The 22,811-nt window shown below is 38.9% G+C and overlaps 1 protein-coding gene across 2 annotated transcripts in view; it reads right to left on the minus strand.

Annotated features, from left to right (window-relative positions):
• Positions 1-60: 60 nt before the first annotated feature.
• The window catches only part of abhd12 (abhydrolase domain containing 12, lysophospholipase), a 145,468-nt gene continuing 122,717 nt past the window's right edge, over positions 61-22,811 (minus strand). For both annotated transcript variants that reach the window (XM_048536825.1, XM_059648391.1), the window contains 4 exons: positions 21,287-21,369; positions 17,089-17,167; positions 7,856-7,974; positions 61-4,346 (listed from right to left, as the gene is read on the minus strand). In XM_048536825.1, coding sequence (XP_048392782.1) covers positions 4,313-4,346; positions 7,856-7,974; positions 17,089-17,167; positions 21,287-21,369 — 315 coding nt within the window. In that variant the 3' untranslated portion in view covers positions 61-4,312. The remainder of the gene's footprint in view (positions 4,347-7,855; positions 7,975-17,088; positions 17,168-21,286; positions 21,370-22,811) is intronic.

The following is a 22,811-nucleotide window of genomic DNA, read 5'->3' on the forward strand; positions in this document are numbered from 1 at the left end:
TATTATCTGTGAACTTGATCAGTTTAATATTAAAGTTGAAGGTCACTGAGAATATTATGGTTGAACATTTAACAGGACCACAATTTATTCTTTAAGATGCATTCAGATTACAGGCATATCCATGTGTGAACATGGAGGAAATTCAGCCATTGTTATCACCAATCTTTTAAATTAGCAGTTAGAATCCAAAACACAGGACAATAGGCCTTTGGCAATTTCAGGCAATGCATATTCACTATAAATCAAAGGTGTTGTGTTCAAAACTAAATAAATAGTGAGTTTGAAGTACTCAAGATCTTTATTTAAAAATATACAGTGCATAAAATCCTAGATTCAGCAGTTTACAAAAGGTGCAAGTTCAATGGACTTCTCTCAATCAAGACATCACTCAACGTGGATATATGTTTGATGTTCACATGATTATTCAACGACTTCCATATCTGCATTTGGTTAAAACAAACTTAAAAATTTCAGTGAATTTGAAATATGCAAAGTTCCTTAGACCTTTGCCAAAAATGAAATGATACAATTCACTGCACACAAAGGGTTGGGGTAAGTTGAAATCAGCTCTGTGAAGGAGATCAATATAGCAGACACAGATTTACAAAACATCTTAGTGGGTCGTCTCTTCTAGTATATATCCATAGACATTAGGGACTTGTGAACTTTTTAAAAATCAATTTACAAATGCTGGCTGGGTCAGCATTTTTAATCCATCCATCCATTGTTCCAAAGTAGCGGTGCTAGGTCTTCTGCTGGAACAGTGGCCACTTGTGGCGAAGTTACTTCTATAATGCTGTTACACTGAGACTTTCAGAATTTTGATCCAGTAAGGTGCTAATATGCAATCAAAACATAATGGGCAGGACTTCAGAAATTGCTGCTACTTGTAACAGCAAACGGTGGCAATTTTGCATATATTACCACTGCTAAACCTGCACCAAAAGTTTAACTGATGATCTTTGTCAAGTGGAAAGAGACTAGTTTGTACTTTTTAAGTGAAAACACGTGATGTAAACAGCCAAATTTGTAACACACCACCAAAAGCATTTAGAAATGGTGTTACCGAACACATTGCTGAAAAGAATGTTCATCACACCTCAAAATTGTTTTTTCTTCTGCCAAATATGTGACATTGAGTTTTACTATTTTTTAAAGATCGATGAGTACAGATGTTTTAAGATGCTTGTATTTCATAATAAAAGAACTCTCCAATCACTCCACTTCACATTAAGCAGCATAGGCAGATAAAGTATTGGAATAGTTCCATATTCTATGCCACGTGAAACATGAAGAATAGAAGCTGTTCAACAAGTGGTCTAGTTTCTGTCTGCATGCAAGAAAATTCTCCCTGCAGGCCATTCAAGTACGCACAAGAAAAAGATCTGAAATATTTGGAAGAAAAATTTCTAACAGATCAACATTTCCAGGTACTCATCCTGAGCAGTTTATGATTATGCATTTTTTCGTTAGAGCTTATCAAAGCATTCCAATTCCTGACTGAATAACTGACAATTATCAAATCTCCGCTGTTCAAAAGAATGTCAAAATCTCTTAACAGATATGCCAAGGTGGAGTGTGCATCATTTAAAAAAGTTAAATAGCCCCAGTAAACAATATGAATAAACTATACTCAGGTAAATTGATGGGTTGTTTAATTGTTATACTTCAACCAACGGCACAGTCAATTACCTAACTTAATAAATCTGTTTTCCCTAAACACAGACCAGATATCAGAGAACGATTAACAGAATGTGGGAATTTAGTACACTACCTCATGAATGAAACTCAAATGTTTAATTTATGATCAATCATCTGAACTTCTGCAGAACAGTTGCACAGATACTCCCTTTCGTAAAACAAGATTGGGGAGTTTAAAACTGAACATTTAGATTTTAATTCATAAATGTGGAACTCCAGTGAATATCAGTGCAGATGTCAGAAGTCTGTGGGTGCACACATGTACTATTCAATGCAATTCAAATCCTTACTGCAAGGTAAACAAGCAAAAAATCTGACGCAACTCTAATTAGTAGTACTTACTTAAAAATAAATGATCATTTATCACGACAGGTCAGTAAAACTACTACTCAAAGCCTGATTTTCTAGAGTTGTTGCTGCTGGAATCAACAAAAACAAAACATGAATAAGTGGGAGAGAATTCTTCCACAAGATTCTGTTTTCTGGCTTATACCTTTGGTGGCTTAAGACAATCAAACAGAAGCCATTTGCGTTCATGAGGGGAAGGAATAGGATATGTTGATAAGGTGAGGTGAAGTAAGGAGGAATGAGGCTCATTTGGAGTACAGATCCATTGGACCTGTGCTGTAAAAGTCTACGTAATTTTATCCTAGTTGAAGGTGCTGCATAAACCAAGATGTTTGGCCCTGCTAACGGAGGCATCTTATCTTGGTCCCAAAGAGGAAGAAGAATACTTTTTTTACATATGGATGTCATTTTCACAAACAATTTCAGAAATGGACAAACTCAAAAAGCAAAAATCAATTCTTATTTCCCCAGAAACAAAAGCCTCCTAAAACACAACTTGTCATCTTTTCCTTTAAGATTACACATTTGCTGCATTTTCCCCAAACTTTCTATTTGTGGTTCAGCTTATAGCATTTGTGATGTTTAATTTTCTTCTGAGCTCAGGATGCATTCAAAATGTGGTTTAGAATTTCATAAATATTTTAGTAAATAATCTGTACTATGTACCTATTCAAGAACGCTGTTTCTGTTACTGGCTGCAACTAGGCAGCCATTTCTAATCTTCACTGGAACAATGCAGCATGTTGATAAGAATTTTGCTTTTAATAAATGCTATACTATTTACGTTAGTACACATTTTACAGCAACTGATTTTATTTCAACAAAAAGAGTATGTTATAATCATATCTCAGAAGTCAACCAATAATTTAATACATATTCCACACAAGTATTGTTCCAGTTGTACAGTTGCCCAGTGTACTAGCAGTGCATACGTGACACTGTGACAACAGCTAGTAAGTAATAAACAGTTGTTAGTTGCAATTCCTTTGGTGACCACACCAAAACCCAATATTTGTTTACAAAGCATGTGTCACAAAGGAAATGTGCACAAACTTCTTAAGTTGCCTGAATTCATTAAGCTAAGTCCTTTAGTGGTAGAACTGATGCAAAGATAGATCACCATTTGATTCAATTTTGAGTAGTTACCTCGGAATTTAAGAAAACCTGGGTGGAATTTTGCACTCATCAAAACGATGGGAAATTAGAGTTTGATCAATGCTATTACTAATGTCAGTATCAAGGTCCTCTAGATCAAATACAGCACAGTCAGCTGTATAGCACAAGGTACTCCAATCAAAACAGACTACCAAGGGATGTCTCTTTTCCAATCCTCACACCAGACATCGTTATGCTGCCTTCAGCAAAGTTGTAACTTTTGTGTTGTAAGGCTTAGACTCACTAAAAACTGGGAGGAGAATGTTCAATTACTTCACATAAGACAATGGAGTCTAGCAAATAAACAACCTTCAAATGAATATAGACGTTTACCATCCCCAACAACCCCCACTTTAATTGAAGGGCAAAATACCAACAGGCAGACTCTGGCATAGAATAGGAAGTAAAATAAACTACTTGTCTAATATTCTCGACAATGTCATTCGATACAGTGGGCATAGTCTACTTGAATACTTTGATATTAGTATAATGCAACAGATTCATCTGAGCTAAAAGTATGAACCTTCAAAAATCCTTGCACCAAGTGCAGGGAAGTTATATTTTACGAGCAGCATTCATCTTAAAATTTTCTACCAGCAGAATAAAACTGAAAAGGCATGTCCATTAGTACATACAACACTATTGGGTTTAAAAAAAATGAACAGGTTGGAACTCTCAAAAAGCAAAAGTACTACTTTTGGAATAATTACCCATGATCCAGAAACAAGAAATGGCATGCGCTGATTCAGAATCATATTTTGAAATTACTCTGATTATCCATCATTTATTTTTTCACTTTAAAAACTTAACTATATTTCATTCTAGGAAATTCATCATTGTGGTCATGAAAAATTGTATGCCTTCATTTTTTTTTATAACAAGAATCAAATTCTCAAATAATAATTCTTTCACTTCATTCTTTGGCTGTGCTGTCCACTGAGCTCCCTCATCTGTGGAAAAAAAACCCAAACAGCATCATTTTTGTTTTATGTTCAGATGAATGAGTTTTGTGGAATGCAAATCAATAGAAATCATGCAAGTTTTGAGTGACACAAATTGAAGTCTTCATGCGCTCCAAAGTTGCAACTAATCTCTGTGGTCCACTTCACTACTGATGCGTATTTGGGTCACTTAAGAACTTCCTGCATCAAGAGAAAGAAAGGAATTTATAATTACTCAAGCATTTCTATTACCAGCAGATATTCTGTGATATTGATCAGGGTGAAGCAGACCGATGCTGTTTCTTAAGTGCTCCCTAACCTAGGCAACATTTTTTAATTCCATTTCTTGTAAAGCTATAACTGCAGCTCTTCCAACTCTTCCATTTCACCATACCTTGCCCTTAACTGCCCACAAAATATTTCTAACTATCCTTTCTCAATCTCACAAAAGTGCTCATCTCTCATCCTTAACTAACATAGGCTCAATATTGTTCCTTCTGCCTATACAAGATATCTCTAGTGTGCTTCTAACATCAAGCAGGTCTTGATTAGAGTTAGAATTACCATTGTTAGCATCAACGTTTTTCAAACTCTGTTGGACAAACTCCAACCATTTCAAATATATTTAAGCCAGAAGCCACCAGGAGTTTCCCTTAGCCATTTGTGCACCCATTAACCAAGGAAATAGGCTGAGCTGGTGAATGATGGATAGAAGTGGGACAACAGATAGGATCATGCAGAAGTGACCAAAAAGGCATAGCAGAAGCTATGAAAACCATAGGAACAGGAATAATTCAACACTCGCTCCCATTTCACCATTCAGTTGGACTGTAATTCTGTTCAAATGGGCTTCATTTAAACTTGGATGGAGTCAGAGTCCTGACAAAAAGTTAACTCAATAAAACAGTATGACGACTTGGATAAATCAAGCAGCATGGATCAGGAAATGACAGAAAATTTAACAGCACTTTTTCTTCCTTGACATCACTGTTCCATCCTTAAAAGATGACAGAGACACAGCAAATAAATCAATTTCACATGGAGGTGGGTTCACATAGGACACAGTTGCTGATGGTTAAAAAGGCCAATCTTCAAAAGGCAGGTTCTACCACAAGTACTGTACATAAAATTACCAAGTGTCATTGTGGGTTGTTGTCTTGGCAAGCTGCTGGAATGACAAGGGGCTACAATGGTAATAATCCAAATGAAGTCCACTTACAGAACAGTGAGTAAGAAGCACAATTTAAGGCTCTTTATCTGAATGAGCATAGCATTTGTAACATGTTGTATAGACCAGTGACACAATTAAAGTTAAATATGTTCAATATAATTACCATAACAGAAACATTTAAACAACATTTAAACAAGATTGAGAAAATAGTGTTCAAGAGTATTCAGTCCTTAAAAAAGATGGAGAACGGATAAAGGAGGTAAGATAGCTTTGATAATAAAGAATGACAAAAGAACAGCAGTAAGAAAAGGTCTTAGCTCAGAAGATCAGGAAGTGGTAGTATGGATGAAGGATTAATTAGTCATCTTACAGTTAAAGATAATGATAAAGGGATCATTACACAACTGAATTGTACGTGAGGGAGACACATTTATGACCAACATAGAATCTGAAAGTAAATAGCCAATTATATATGTATAAGGGGAGCGATTGATTGGGTAAATAGACTAAACTGTATGGTGGTAAATAAACAGTGGAAAATATTTACAGAACCAATTCAACAAAATGTTGTTCGATTTAAAAAAACTCCTGATTTATTTTCTTCCCCATATCCTGACTATAGTTAGGAGACCTGTACACAACTCCCATCAGGGAGTTTCTTCCTTTATGGTTCCTCAACTCTACCCACACAGATTCTACGCCTAACAACTCAGCATCACTTTTTGCTAGCAAGTTATTAATTTTTTTCCTAACAAGGCAACCCCGTCCCATCTGCCTGTCCTTTCAACGGGACACGTATCCTTAGATATTTAGTTAGGGGCATTTAAACAGTCCTTGGATAAGCATATGGATAACGATGGGATAGTGTAGGGGGAGGGGCTTAGATTAGCTCACAGGTCGGCACAACATCAAGGGCCGAAGGGCCTGTTCTGCACTGTATTGTTCTATGTTCTATGTTCCCAGCACTAATCCTGTCGTAGCCAGGTCTCTGTGATACCCATAACAGTGACCTGTCAATTTCAATCTGTGCTACAAGTTCATTTACCTGGTTTTATATACTGCATGCATTTAAGTACAACACCCTCAGTCTTGCGCTGACTGCCCCTCCTTCTTAGTCATCCCCTTGTCTGACTCCTGACCTTTCCACACTTTGCCTTATGACTTGTTCTGGAAATTTTAATAAGCTCTGCTGAGTCGTCCACATTTTTAACTTTTTCCCATATCTTTCCATGCAACAAAACCAATATGATTCAAGGAAAGGGTAACTATGCCTGACAAATTTAAGAGTTTGAGGACAGAAGTAGTAAGATAGAAAATGGATTTCTAAATGATATTTGATAAGGCTTCATACATAATATGCAGGGTAAGGGGTCTTGAAGTTGGGGGTAATATATTAGCATGGCTTGAAGATTAGTTAACACACAGGAAGAGGAGAATTGGGATTAAAAATGTGGCATTCTGAAGTTGACAGCCTGTGAGACTATTGGATCACCATAAGGACAGTGCTCAGGCCTCAAGCCTCAACTATTTACCATTATATAAACAAATTAGACAAAAAGCCTAAGAACAATGTACCTAAGTTTGCTGATAATGGAAAGCTAAATGAGAAATGTAAGCTGCGAGTAGGATACAATTTACAACAAGATATAAATAGCTCAAGTCACTGAGCATCAAGATGACAGATGCAGTACAATGTGGGCAAGTGTGATATTATTCACTACGTTCATAATCACAGAAAAGCAAAATATTTTTAGAAGGCCCAATACTAGAAAAGGTTGATGTTCACAGACAATGAACACGAAGGGTTATTATTAGTGTACAGCAAGCTATAAAAGAAGGCAAATGGCATGTTGCAGTTATTGCAAGGGGACTGGAGTATAATGAAAAGGATGTCTTAACCCAACTTAGTGGAGAAGTGCAGGATTCATTTAATTGGTTCCAGAGATGAGAAGATGGTTCATGATGAATAAATTAGCCCTAGATTTTGTAGTCTAGAAGAATGAGAGTGGATCTCATTTGAAATATACTTGATCCTGAAGAGTCTTCTCAGGATAGACACTTTCTTCTTCTTGATTGCTTCTTATTGCCGGAAATTTAGAACATGGAGCTACTAATTCAGAATGAAGGGGTTGATATCTTTGTTTGAGATGTGGAGAGATATCTTCATTTGAGATGTGGAGAAGTATCTTCATTCAGAGGATTGAAAATCTTTGGAATTGTCCGTGCCAGCAGCTGAAACGGACAGACGTTTAATTCTCCCAAGAAAATAAAGGGATTTGGAACTTGGGTAGTAAAGTGGAATTACGGCACGATATCAGCTTTGATCATAATGAATGGTGAAACGTACTCAAAGAGCTTTCTGATCTGCTCCTGTACCTACTTCTATGCTTTTATGGCCTGAACTCATCTTAGATGCATATCCAATGATATCTTTATCTATCAAAACAAGAGATACAGCAACCACACTGGGATAGACAGAAGTGAAATACTGAGAACACAGTGAGAGCACAATACTATTATAAAACAAAAGTACATTTACCTTAATATGTGAGGAAGCTGTGGGCTCTTGTATATATACTTGTGCCTGTAGCCAAGGTCTTTGTGGAAGGGAACAAACTGCACTTTCCTATTGCCCTTAGAAGATGCAATGTCATAAAGCTGCAGATAAACAAAATATTTTACATTTTCATGGAAATGAAAGTTGCTATTCCATACAGACAGTTTACCCCTCTGACCAAGGCGCACCCTTGAGGATGACAAATGAACATTGTAATAGGTTGGAAGCAAGTTCATATGATGCATTGTTAGTAAAACCCATCCAGTATCATCTGTTGCAGCTTATAAACCCCACACAGAGCATCCAACAACGTACATTCTTTCAAACACATACCAATATCAAACTGAGAACATAACATCTATTCTTCAAGTATGTAGTATACATGAACATATAATTTCACAGTGCGAGGCAACATTTTCAGATACACAGACTAAGGTGACATTTATTGAATATGCAATTTCCTTCAGGAATTTTACATTATTTATGTTAATCTTGTTTATCGTACTTTCTCCCTTTTCCTTGCATTGGTTCGCCCAGCCAAAGAAACATTGCTTAAATACTTGCAGGATTTAATGGTCTGATTTACAATTGCAAAAATATTTTGTTTCACGTAAATCAAACAGAACAAATATTCTGAATATTTGAAATCTTTATTTTCAACCAGTTCCACTGATGTCCTCAAACATCTTTCACTTACTTTCCCTTAGAGCAAGAGGCATAGACAGGACTGAATTTGTCAAGTGCATCCAAAAGGCTTTTATGAAATAGTATGTGCACAGTCCAACTAGAGAAGGGGCCATGCTGGACCTTGTATTAGCTAATGAGCCTGGCCAGGTGACTAACCTTTCAGTGGGAGAGTATTTTGGTAACAGCGATCACAACTCCTTAAGTTTTAAGATAGCTACGAATAAGGATAAGTCAGGAATTTTCAGGAAAGTACTAAAACGGGGGGAGGGAAAATTATGACAATATTAGGCAGGAGGTAGGGAGTATTATTTGAGGGGAGCTGTTATCAGGCAAGTCCACATTTGACATGTGGGAATTGTTTAAAGGCCTGCTTTTTTCGGGGGGCAGGGGGGAAATGAGGTGTTCAAGAACAGCATGTTTCAGTAAGGAGGAACGATAAGTATGGCATGATAAGGGATAACAAGGGAGGCTGTGAATGTAGTCAAAGAGAAAAAAATTATGTAAGGTTTAGGATGCTAAAAATCGAACAGGGCCTAGAGGAACACAATATAAGCAGGAAAGAACTCAAGCAGGGAATTAGGAGAGCATGAAGGGGCCATGAAATGACCTTGGCAAATAGGGTTAAAGAGAATTCCTAGGTACATTAAAAACAAGAGGAATACTAGGGAGAAAGTAGGACCACTCAAGGATAAGAGAGGCAGAGAATGTGGCTAAGATCCTAAATGAGTACTTTGCATTGGAAAAGGATATGGGGGATAATGAGATTTGTGTAAAGCATGATAATATGCTAGAGCATTTTGAGGTCAAGCTAGAAATGGTGTTGAATCTCTTGAAAAGTGTTAATGTGGATAAGTTCCCAGGGCCAGATGGTATCTATCCCAGATTATGGATAAGGGCAACAGAAGAGATTTCTGGGGCCTTGACCAAGATCTTTGTATCCTTGCTAGCCACTGGAGGTGTCCTGGGAGACTAGCAAGTAGCTAATTGTGTTCCTCTGTTCAAGAGGAGCAATGGGGATAATCCAAGAAACTATAAACCAGTGAGTCTTACACTGGTCATTGGAAAGCTATTGGAGAGAATTCTTAGAAATAGAATTTATATACATTCGGAAATGCATGGGCTAATTAGGGACAGTCAGCATGGCTTTAAGCAGGGTAGTCCATGTCTTACCAACTTGAATGAATTTTGAGGAGGTGACAAAGGTGATCGATGAGGGCAGAGCAGTCAATGGTGTCTACTTGGATTTTAGCAAGGCTTTCAACAAGGTCCCTCACGGAAGGCTCTTCCAGAAAATTAAGATGCATGGGATCCACGGTGACTTGGCCGCAAGGATTCAGAATTGGTTTGCCAATAGAGGACAAAAGCATTAGTGGAAGGGTGTTTTTCAGGCAGAGTTTCATGACCAGTGGCGTTCTGCAGGGATCCATACTGGGACTTCTGCTGTTTGTGACATATATATAAGACTTCATCAAAAATGTAAATGAGTTGGTTAGTAAGTTTGCAGATAATATAAAGATCGGTGGAGTTGTGGATTGTGTAGAAGATTGTCAAAGTTGGGATACAGATTGGTTGCAGATATGGCACTTGGAATTCAATCCATGTAACTGTGAGGTTCTGCACTTTGGGAGATCAGATGTTAAGGAAAATTATACAGTGAGTTGCAGGACCCTGAGCAGCAATGTGTATAGAGGGCTCTTGGGGTTCAAGTCCATAGCTTCCTGAAAGTGGCCATGCAAGTAAATAGGGTGGTAAAGGTGTATGGCATGCTTGCCTTTATTGGTCAGGGAAATGAGTACCAGAGTCAGGATGTCATGTTGCAGCTTTAAAAGACTTTGGTTATGGTAAAATTTATAGAGTACTGCGTTCAATTCTGGTTGCCACATTTCTGGAAGGATATGAAGGTTTTGCAGAGGGTGCAAAAGAGACTTACCAGGATGCTGCCTCAATTAGGAGGTATGAACTATAAGGAGCGGTTAGAAAAACTCGCACTGTTTTCTCTTGAGCGGAAACTTGATAGATGTCTGAAAAATTATGAGATGCATAGATAGATTCTGACTGTTAACCCTTTTTCCCCCCAGAGTTGAAATGTCTTAAACTGGGGGTAAGTTCAAAGGAGAAGTCATGGACAAGACTATTCCACAGAGAGTGGTAGGTTTCTAGAACATACAGCCAGTGCCGGTGGTGCAGGCAAATACAACGGGGGCATTTAAGAGACTTTTAGAGAAGCACATAAATATGCAAGGAATGGAGGGATATGGATCAATGGCAGGCAGAAGGGATTAGTTTCAATGGGCATCATATTCAGTGCGATATCATGGGCCACAGGGTCTGTTCCTATGTAAAACAATTCTGTGTTCTATATATTTATAGAACATAGATGTCCTAGAACTGAAAGAGTAGGGAGTTATCTACAATGAGTGTTTTATTTGGAATTGCTATCAAAAGATAAACGATTTTTAAAACATTAAGTTTACAAAACATGGGCATTGCTGGCTAGATAACCGTTTACTCTCCATCCCTAATTGCCCTCGAGAAGATGGTGCTGAGATTTATTCTTGAACTACTGCAGTTCATTTAGTGTGTGTAGACCTACAATGCCATTATGGAGGAAGGTTTGGGATTTTGATCCAGCAACACTGAAGGAACAATATTTGCATTTTGTTGGATTGTCTGGATGGTGAGAAGCGTGGAATGGATGATGTGTCAATGTAACTTCTGCCCTTTAGTTTCTACATAATAGTGGTCATGGGTTTGAAAAGGCGCTAAGGAACCTCATTGAATTGCTGCAGTGAATCTTGGAAATAATATTCACTACTGTTACTAAGCATTGGTGGTGGAGTGACTGAATGTTTGTTGATGTGGTGCCAGTCAATCTTTGATCATGTCAAGTTTGAGTGTTGTTGGACTGTCACTTATCCAGGCAAGAGGGGAGTGTTTCATCACACTCCTGATTCGTCCTTTGTAGGTGGTAGACAGGCTTGGAGGAGTCTGGAGGCAAGTTATTCCCTGCCAGATTCCTAACCTCTGATGTGCTCTTTTAACCACAGCATTTGTATTACTACTCCCAGTTCCATTTCTGGTCAATGGTAACCCCCAGGATGTTGACAGTGGGAGCTTCTGCGATAGTAGTGCCATTGAATGTCAAGGGGTGGTAGTTTGTTTCTTGTGTTGCAGATAGGCTTTGTCTGGTACTTGCATGATGTGAACGTTACTTGCCACTTTTCAATACAAGCCTGAATAGTGTCCAGCCTTGCTGCATTTGAACATGGATTGTTTCAGTACTTGAATCACCATGAATGCCCAATGTTCAGCAGCAGCAGCAATCATTGGCAAATATCCCGACTTTTGACTGTATGATGGAAGAAAGGTCATTGACGAAGTAGCTGAAAATGGTTGGGCAAAGGATGTAACCTGCTGAACTCTGACAGAGATGCCTTGGCATGAACCATTTTCCAATTTCCATTGACTCCAGTTTTGCTAAAGCTCAGTCAAATACAGTCCTGATATTCGGTACAATCATGTTCACCTTATGTGGGCTATGATAACACTGACAACATTCGCTGCTCTGGACTAACGCTGGTTGAATGATTCTTGGCGGTTTCATCACATGACTATCTGCTGCCAACTGCCCCAAACCCATTCTTGTCATTGGTCACTCACCCAGTCTTAAGATATTGCCCACAACTGGAAACTTGGTAGGGTAGTGTCATAACCCCATTTTAACTTATCAGTGATAAATGTCAAAACGGTGGGGGGGGAAAGAAGGTCTGCAACACGAGTTGGAGGTGGGCAGAGCTCCATGGCACACACTGCTGTCTAGAAACTTGGGACCATGCATGGAAGCCTGACCCCTGCTCAGGAAAACAAGTTAGGGCAAAGCAAGTCAAACCTCCAGCAAACTATGCCTGATGCCATGTTTCCAAATAAATTGTTCTGCTTAGGGGAACGAGAAAGATGGCCAGGAGGACAACAGAAATGCTTTAGGGATATCCTCAAAGTATCCCTGATATTAAACATCCTGTCTCCCCCTCTACAACTCTTGGGAGTCTCTATATTATGACTGACCAAAATTGAGGTTTAGTTTCTTCCCACATAAACTGATTTTCAATGGAAACAAGCAGAGGCTAAGTCAAAGATTGGATATCACATAAACCTCCAAACACCTCAGCAACCTGACCTGTCAGGACCACCTCCCCCACACATGGCAGAAAGAGTAGATCATGTATTGGATTTAATAATCATTTCAGAACCTATTAAGGTGATCTGGAAATAAGTCATCCTGGATCCTAAAGGACTGCTCAAGATGATTCTTATAGAGTCATAGAACTATGCAGCACAGAAACAGACACTTTGATCCAACTTGTCCATGCCTACCAGATACCTGATATCAATCTAGTCCCAGTTGCCAGAGTTTGGCCCACAACCCTCTAAACCCTTCCTATTCATACAGCCATCCAGATTAAAATGTTGTAATTGTACGAGCCTCCACCACTTCATCTAGCAGCTCATTCAATACTCTGAATGAAGAAGTTGCCCATTAGGTCCCTTTAATATCTTTACCCCCTCACCTTAAACCAATGCACTCTAGTTTTGGACAACTTCTATCCTGGGGACAAGATCTTACCTATTCACCCTTTCCATGCCCCTCATGACATTATAACCTCTGTAAGGTCACCCTTCAGCCTCTGAGCTCCAGGGATAACAGCCCCAGCCTATTCAGCCTCTTCTTTATAGCTCAAACCCTCCAAACTGGCAACATTTTTAAAAATCTTTTCTAAACACTTTCTAGTTTCACAATATCCTTCCTATCGCAGGGAAATCAGAATTAAATGCAATACTCCAAAAGTGGCCAAACCAAACGTCCTGAACAGCCACAACATGATCTCCCAACTCCTATACTCAATGCACTCACCAATAAAGGCAAGCAGACCATACGCCTCCTTCACTATCCTGTCAACATGCTACTCCACTTTCAAGGAACTATTTACTGTACACTAAGGTCTCTCTGTTCAGCAACACTCCTCAGGACCTTAATAGTAAATGTATAAGTCCTGCCCTGATTTGTCTTTCCAAAATACAGCACTTTACGTTTATCTAAATTAAACGTGCCACACCTCATCCAATTGGCCCATCGGATTAAGAGCTTGTTGTACTCGGAGGTAATCATCTTCTTCGCTGTCCACTGCATCTCCAATTTTAACGTCATCTGCAAACTGACTAACCAGGCCTCCTATGTTCACATCCAAATCATTTATAGGAATGCCAAAAAGCAGCGGACCTAGCACCAATGCTTGTGACACACTGCTAGTCATAGGCCTCCAGCCTGAAAATCAACCCTCTACCACCACCCTCTGTTTCCTACCTTTGAGCCAGCTGTGCATCCAAATAGTTCTCCATGTATTCAGTATGATCCAACCTTACTAACCAGTCAACCATGTGGCACTTCGTCAAATGCCTTACTGAAGTCCATATAGATCACATGCACAGCTCTGCCCTCAACAATCCTCTTTGTTACTTCTTCAAAAACCTCAATCAAGTTAGAGAGAGACGATTTCCCATGCACAAAGCCACGTTGACTGTCCCTAATCAATCCTTGCCTTTCCAAATACAAATAAATTTTGTCCCTCAGGATTCTCTTCAACAACCTGCCCACCACCAATGTCAGACTCAGCGGTCTATAGTTCACTGTAGATATATTCTGATAAATCTCCATAGTAGTTATTTAAAATTGACCTGTTCAGGCGTGTCAAGATGCCACTGGGGCAGGAGGGACTTGAACACTCACTTGTACTACTAGACCTTATAAACCCCTTTGTACTCTTGTCAAAGTATTTCAAAGATTAGCAACATTTTTACTTTAGTAATTCCAGCTGTGGAAAAGCTAGTGGTTTGGACAAGAATATTACTTCAAAATCACAGAGGATCAATGCAGCTCAGGCAAAATAAATGCTCTGAACTGTGTCTAGTCCCAGTGGATGAGGCTTTCCAAATGGTGACGAACTAAAAGTAGCTAGAGCTGTCTTAATTTTGTGTAATTGCAATTTAAGGAAGTTATTCTAATTGCTTATACCGTAAATAATTTAATATTTATTTTTCTTTGCTCTTCCTTTTGGAAATATTGCTCTAAAACTGATTGGGAACAGCTTTTGTATCGGTCTTTACAGTGGAGGACACTAACAACAACTGACAAAGAGACAAAGGTAGGTGAGGACCTGGAAACAATCATTATTACGGAAGTAGTAGTGTTGGGCAAGCTAATGCAGCTAAGGATTAATAAGGCTCTTGGCCCTGATGGAATTCATTCCAGGGTACTAAAAGAGATGGCGGGAGAAATAGCAGGTGCACTGGCAGTAATTTTCCAAAATTCGCTGGACTCTGGGGCAGTCCCAGCCGATTGGAAAACAGCAAATATGATGTTACTGTTTAAAAAGGGAGATAGACAAAAGTTGGGGAATTATAGACCGGTTAGTTTAACCAGTGGAGTGGGGAAGATGCTGGAGTCTATTATCAAGGAAGAAACAGCAAGGCATCTCAATAGAAATTGTCCCATTAGGCAGACGCAGCATGAGTTCATCAAGGATAGGTCATGCTTGATAAATCTTCTGGAATTCTATGAAGACATTACGAGCAAGGTGGACAATGGGGACCCAGTGGATGTGGTGTACCTAGATTTCCGAAAGGCTTTTGACAAGGTGCTACACAAGAGGCTGCAGCATAAGATGGGGTTGGGGTAAAGTATTAGCATGGATAGAGGATTGGTTGACTAACAGGAAGCAAAGAGTGGCGATAAATGAGTGTTATTCTGGCTGGCACTCAGTGACTAGTAGTGTGCCTCAGGGATCAATGTTGGGACAGCAATTATTTACAATTTAAATAGATGATTTGGAGTTGGGGACCATATGTAGGGTGTCAAAGTTTGCAGATGACACTAACGTGAGTGGCAGAGCAAAGTGTTCAGAGGACTGTGAAACTTTGCAGAGGAACATAGGTACATTGAATGAGTGGACAAAGGTCTGGCAGATGGAACACACTGTAAATAAATGTGAAATCATACATTTTGGTAGAAGTAACAGTAAAAACGATTATTACTTGAATGGTAAAAAGTTGCAGCATGCTGCTATGCAGAGGGACCTGGGTGCCCTTAGGCAGCAATCACAGAAGTTGGGCCGCAGGTACAACAAGTAATTAGGAAGGCAAATGGAATTTTGACCTTCATTGCTAAAGGGATTGAATTTAAAAGCAGAGAGGTTATGTTGCAGCTGTACAAGGTGCTGGTGAGGCCACAGCTGGAGTACTGTGTGCAGTTTTGGTCTCCTTACTTGAGAAAGGATGTACTGGCACTGGAAGGGGTACAGACGAGGTTCACTAGGTTGATTCTGGAGTTGAGGGGGGTGGCTTATGAGGAGAGACTGTGTAGATTGGGATTATATTCATTGGAATTCAGAAGATTGAGGGGGGATCTGATAGCAACACATAAAATTATGAAGGGAATAGATAAGATAGAAGTAGAGAGGATGTTCCCACTGGCAGGTGCAGCTAGGACAAAGGGCATAACCTCAAGATTAGAGGGAGCAGATTTAGGACTGAACTGAGAAGGAACTTCTTCACTCAAAGGGTTGTTAATCTATGGAATTCATTGCCCACTGAAGTAGTTGACATAACTTTAAAAACATTTACTGAAGTTATGGTAGATTTTTTTTGAACAATAAAGGAATTAAGGGATACAGTGAGAATGTGGGTAAGTGGATTTGAGTCCACGAAACGATCAGCCATACTCCTATTGAATGGCGGAGTGGGCTCAAAGGGCCGAACGGCCTACTCCTGCTCCTAGTTCTTATGTTCTATGTAAGTACAAACAGCAACTTTATTAACTTGGCTTTATTAATTGAAATAAGAATTTATTTTGAGATAAAAAGAAACAAGCTTAAAACTAAGTATTTCACTAAACACATCACAGCTAGTTAAGTATTATCGAAGTATGGTTGATGTTGGTATTGAGGATATGTGCCAGCTCCCACAAAAAGCAACACGGTAACAATCAGGGTAAACACATATTGGTTGAATAATAAATATTGTCCAGGATATTGTGCAGAATTTCCTTGCCCTGTTCAAATACTAGCACAGAATTTTTAAAAAAATCTTCGACCTAAGGTGCAACTATGGTTGGAGTTCACACTTCATCCAAAAATGGCACTTTTGATAGCATTGCTCTGGCTCACTGCTATAGTAGGCAACATCATGCTGGATTACACACAAGTTTCTGCAGTGAGAAAAGAAGTCACAAACTTGCAACTCAGAAGTGAGTGTATTACCACCAAGTCACAGTTGACACCAGAAACCATGTTCTAAGTCCAGAAATTGTAAATATTATGAAGATTGTTAAAAACGTCATTCTAAATGATAGATTGCGATGAGGGTGTGAACTGAAGGTTTCAATGCTTCAATAAGGGAAAGGCATCAAATACAAAACTGGTCACAAGTTCATTCAACTATTGAAAATTACTATGAGCTTTGCGTGCATGACTCACCTTCCTTCCCAGGTGAAAGGGGATGACAGCATCATCTTCAGCATGAAGAATCAGCAATGGACAGGTGATATGCTGCACACTTTTTTGAAAAAAGGAAAATTAAAAGGAATATGGTAGTTAACACATTTGAGCAGAACAGTCACAAAAAGAGCATGCAGTTAAAGAACCAATAAGAACAACATCTTTGTCCAGATCCTCGTGTTTATGCTTAGTTTTAAATAGTCGTTTAAACACCACATTCCAAGTAGAGGTTTAAGGCGCTGTGAATGAAACTCTTACTGTAGGGTGAAGTGGCCCAAATCAGATAGTGTAAATTTATTAATCTCAAGATACAATGACCCCACTTCAATGATACTCCCACACTAAATAGACACAACTAATGTCATCATTATCACAGCACGAGACCTCTAAATTTAAGACTAAATCCTCGCTATTATCTCCTATCAATTTCCATTTTCTGATTTACTATCAGCCTTTATCCCTGTCTGGTAACATTCTGAGAGTAAGCCATAGCTTTGGTGTCATATTTGACTGAATGGAACACCTGATCATTTTCAGCTTTGTAACGTAGGTCAATTTTGCTCCTGGTCAAGCAATATCTCAATTTAAAATTCTCATTGATGTTTGCAAACCCCTCCAAAGGCTCACTACTTGCTATATCTAATCCTGTCCAACCTCCTGACCTAGAGGGATACCTGCGCTCATCTCATTCTAGCTTTTTGAACAACTTAACTTTTATCACTCCACAATTAGTGGCTGCATCTTCATAAGTCTATGGTAAAAGTTCAAGAATTTATTTACTGTACTGCTTTATCTCATTTCCTCCTTTAAGATATTCCTTAAAATCTAACTCTGACAAAATATCTGATCAACTAGCTTACTATTTTTCATGTGGCACGGTGTTACATTTTGCTTTTAAAGTTTCCATGAAGCGCTATTGTGCTGAAGGTGCCATAATAAATACAACTTGTTTATTTCTCTCTTGTATTGTTTAACCTGCTGTCTTCGAGTGACATATTGGCTTTCAAAACAAATTACAATTCTTTAAACGGAGTATTAAAAAGTAGCAAGTTGTATGCAATGGAAAATATGCATTTGAAAACTGAAAAATAAATGTAACCGTGCCAATGAGGGTGAATGATAATTGGCTTTTCTCTCTCCTTCAGGATAGATTATCTTAATACATGATTCCACAAAAACAAATCAACATTAAAGTCATGCTTAACTGTCAGAGTTTTGTTTCATTGAGAAGAACAAAAATCACAGTAGCTCTGTAAGTTTCTTTTTAATTTACAAATGCCCTGTTAAGAGTTAGCTCACAAATAAAACTAAGTTTCAAGAACGACATCAGGAATTATAGATTTAATGGGCTATGCAACATCCAGAAGTGGTGGGGGAGGGGTGTAAAGGGATATCATGATAGGCAACCTTCCCCAAAAGAGGTTGGATTGGGACAGGGTAGCTGTGGCTTATTTTAATAATGTTGGGATAGGGCCAAGGAACACACCAAACACTCTCAAGAATCGCCTTGGAGCTCTACAAGATGACAATCTTTTATTTGGATAGCTGGGTTTCTCAAGGCTCAGGAGAAAAGGCAGCTGAACCAAGAAAAAGGATTGTTAAATACTTACCCTTCCAATAACCTGCTCAATTCAGCATGCCTGCCTGAGAAATCTTCTACAATTGGACACCACCCAGAATCCTCCTTATCACCAAATTTCCCCACAAAGCCTTTGATCCACCCACCACTTCTTCCAGTCTAAAGTCTTCTGATTACTTATCTACAAGGCCTTTGACTCCCTTCTCTCGGACCTCTGACTTCTCTACCCAGCAATTAAGATCTTCGATGCTGCACTCCGAAGTGTCTTAACACACTACCCAGTCTCTCTCTCTCTCTCTCTCTCTCACACACACACACACACACACACACACACACAAACGCACACACGCACGCGCTGAATTGGAGAACACGGGTTCATGGATCATCCCTTCCAGCAAGTTAAAATTCAGCCTTGGAGTCCAGATTTGACCTACCATTTAGAAATGAGACTGATATCAACAGAGACAAGTTGTGTAAAACAAGTGCTTCAATAAAAGCAATCTGTGTTGAGGTAATAATGCTTTCCCAATATTAACCATATCCAGTTGGACTGAACATATAAAGACAAACTTGTACTAGTACTAGATGATCATCTGTCATGTCTTGTTGGAAAGACTGACAAAGATTTAAGGTCAAAAGCCAAGGAAAATACATTGAGTCCAGAAGAACACAATGATTTTCTATGACTGTAAATAATACAAGCTAAAGAAGCAGAGTCAGCATGGTTTCATGAAAGGGAAATTGTGCCTGACTTAATAACTGGATAGAGGGGGAATTGGTAAATGGGTTGCATTTGGACTTCCCTTGTGTTTAACAAATTAAGTCTAAGGAGCCCATAGCATTGAAGTAACATATTGACATACACAGAGAGCTGGCTAATGGGGGAAAAGGAAAGAGTGAGTGAGGTTAAGGGGCTCTATTTCATGTTGGTAATCTGTGATCAGTGGAGTTCCACAAGAATCTGTGCTGGAACCTCAACTGTTTAAAATATATACTGATGACTCAGAGAAAGAAAGCAAATGTACTGTATCAGCAATAATGGGAACTGCAGATGCTGGAGAATCTGACATAACAAAGTGTGGAGCTGGATGAACACAGCAGGCCAAGCACATCTTGGGAGCTCCTTGTGATCCTAAGATGCTGCTTGGCCTGCTGTGTTCATCCAGCTCCACACTTTGTTATCTCAAATGTACTATAGCCAAGTTTGCAGATTATGACACAAAAATAGGTGAAAAGGCAGGTTGCAAGAGGGATCCAAACAGTTTATAGAGGGATACTGATAGGTTAATTAAGTGGGTAAAACGTTGCCAAATGGAGTATAATGTGGGAAAATGTGAAGTTGTTCATTTTGGAAGGGAAAACAAAATAACAGTGTTATTTAAATGGAGAAAAACTACAGGAAACTGTAAAAGGACTGGGGAGTACTTGTGCAAGACACGGAGCTAGCAGATAGCCAGGAAGTTTATGCAACGTTGGCTCTCATTTCAAGGGCATTGGACTATAAGACTAGGGAATAGGGAATTCTTACACCAACTGTACAAACTGCTGGTGAGATTACATCTGAAGTACAGTGAGCAGTTTTGGCTGCTTTCGGACGATATTATTTCATAGATGAAATTCAGAGACGGTTTGTTAGGATGATCACTGGAGTTAAGGTATGAACAAAGATAAGATGACAATAGGCCAAATTTTAAGCTAGAAAGATTCACTCAAAACTGAAGAAAATAACAAACTGTGTATATAGATTAGAATGGAAAATAATCAAGGTGTGTACAGAGTGCACAAATCTTCAACCATGTGGTGCCTCAGATAGATTAGGTGCAAGGAAAAGTTACTGACCGCTGAAGATTTAGAGGTTACCTAGATATTTTTGGTGCTGTATTGCAGGAAAATAGAAAATGAAGTTAATTTTTAAACAAGAAAACATGTCTAAGCCAGTGGTTCAAATTAGGCTTTAAGCATAAGGCACCCACTTAAAAATTTATCTAATTTAGATAAATAACAAATTACACACACAAGGAAAACAATGTATGAGAAATCATCTAGAATCAGAATTTCAGCAGAATATTTTATGTCATCAGGATGTTCAAAACGTTCTTTACAGTTAACAATGTACTCTGAATCACAGCCATTGCTGCAATGCAAAAATGTCAGTCAATTTTACTCACAGCAATGTCCAACGTTGTGTTCTTCTATGAATAATGTCAGGATAATTTCCATCAACTTGATGGGCAATAGGACCTTAGTCTGACATCTTACCCTTCCTTCTGACAGCACAACTTTCTTAAGTGCTGTAGTGAAGTATCAGCCTAAATTATGCAAGTCAGCTTGGGAATAGGGTCCACAACCTTGACTTAAAAGGCGAGTGCTGTGAACAAAAACCACAGCTAATGCTAAATGTAATAGTTTTCCCATCAATACTAATTGTTTCAATATTGCAGCACATCAATTAAAATCTGACTTCCATCAGTTATGATGGAAGCTCACATTATATATAAACATACATAGAAATTCTAGTGGTACAAATGGCCAAATACTTAACTCCAAAAGAAATACAACTATTGCATTAAGATGTCTTTTTAAAAAAAAATAACTTACTTCTCATCACTTGGGAATATAATGCCACTCTCAGTGATTGGATCTAGGAAGAACCAGTCAAAACCAGGTAGGTATCTATAGATCTGAAACAGCAACAAATCAATTAAAAAGGTGAGAATGCTGCACTGCAATCTCTGAATGTTCCATTATCTTCTGGTATTGTCCAAGCACTTACTCTTTCTACATCATTTGGAACAGGCTGACTGCCAACAGAACAATCACTTGATATACGTGAATGCTAGGCTGCTGGACCAAGATTCATATAGTTTTCATCATTTCCAAATTTCTGCATTCTGGTTTACTTTGCTCTTCCCCTCCTCCCCTTTTCATTTCCAATAATTGTATTATCATTTCCCAGCTTCAGAATGATCACTTTTTTAAAAAAATTATTCACAGAATGAAGGCATCAGGCCAGAACTTATAGCCCAGAGGGCAGCTGAGAATCAGCCACATTGCTGAGCGTCTAGAGTCAATTATTAATGGTAGCTCAGTGGTTAGCACTGCTGCCTCACAACACCAGGGTCCTGGGTTCAATTCCACCCTTGGGTGACTGCCTGTGTGGAGTTTGCACATTCTCCCCATGTCTGTGTGAATTTCCGACAGGTGGTCTGGTTTCCTCCCACAGTCAACAGATGTGCAGGCTAGGTGGATTGGCCTTGCTAAATTACACCTAGTGTTCAGGGATGTGTAGATGACATGGGTTATAGGGGGATGGGTCTGGGTGGGATGCTCCAAGAGTTGGGATGGTCTTGTTGGGTCAAAAGGCCTGCTTCCACACTAAAGGGGTTCTATGATTTTGTTCTATGATTAGCTAGATCGGGTAAGGTTAACAGTTTCTTTTCATAAAAGGACATAAATGAACCAGATGGGTTTACTCAACAATCAACAATGGATTCATGGTTATCATTAGATGGTTAACTTTTATTGAATTCAAATTTCACCAGCTGCCATGGTGGGATTCAAACCCTGGTCCCCAGAACATTACCTGAAACTCTAGATTAATAGTCCAGCACTTTTACCACTAGACCATTGCTTCCCCTTTGGATGATCTTGTACAACCAATTCCCCTTTTCCAAAATTTTTTGGGGCTGCTGCACAAAATACTTAAAACATTAACTTTTATTTCTGCAGGAGTCAAAGTGAAAGACCCTAGAGGGAAACAAGGAATCCAATGCACAATGCAAATACAGGGGCAAGCAGTAGAAAGAATCAGACTGGAAAGATCCATTGCACAAATCTTACATCATTAGCTTTGAGCTCAAAATCAAAATACTTGTATACTAATATCAAATGCATACACATACCAAATATAATCCATTGAACAATCATTTTAAACCAAGATGACGACAAAACAGTTTACAAACAACAACTGGCTTCAGATGAACATACATAATTCCAAGAAACAACACCAAAACATGTGAAAATACTTGGGCAATGAGAGCATGGTTGGAACACAGGATCAGGCCTAGAAGCTCTGCAGCAACACCCTGCATGTCAAGATAATGGTTAAAAAAATTACTGAATC

This window comes from Stegostoma tigrinum, chromosome 9, assembly GCF_030684315.1.
Source record: "Stegostoma tigrinum isolate sSteTig4 chromosome 9, sSteTig4.hap1, whole genome shotgun sequence".
NCBI lineage: Eukaryota > Metazoa > Chordata > Chondrichthyes > Orectolobiformes > Stegostomatidae > Stegostoma > Stegostoma tigrinum.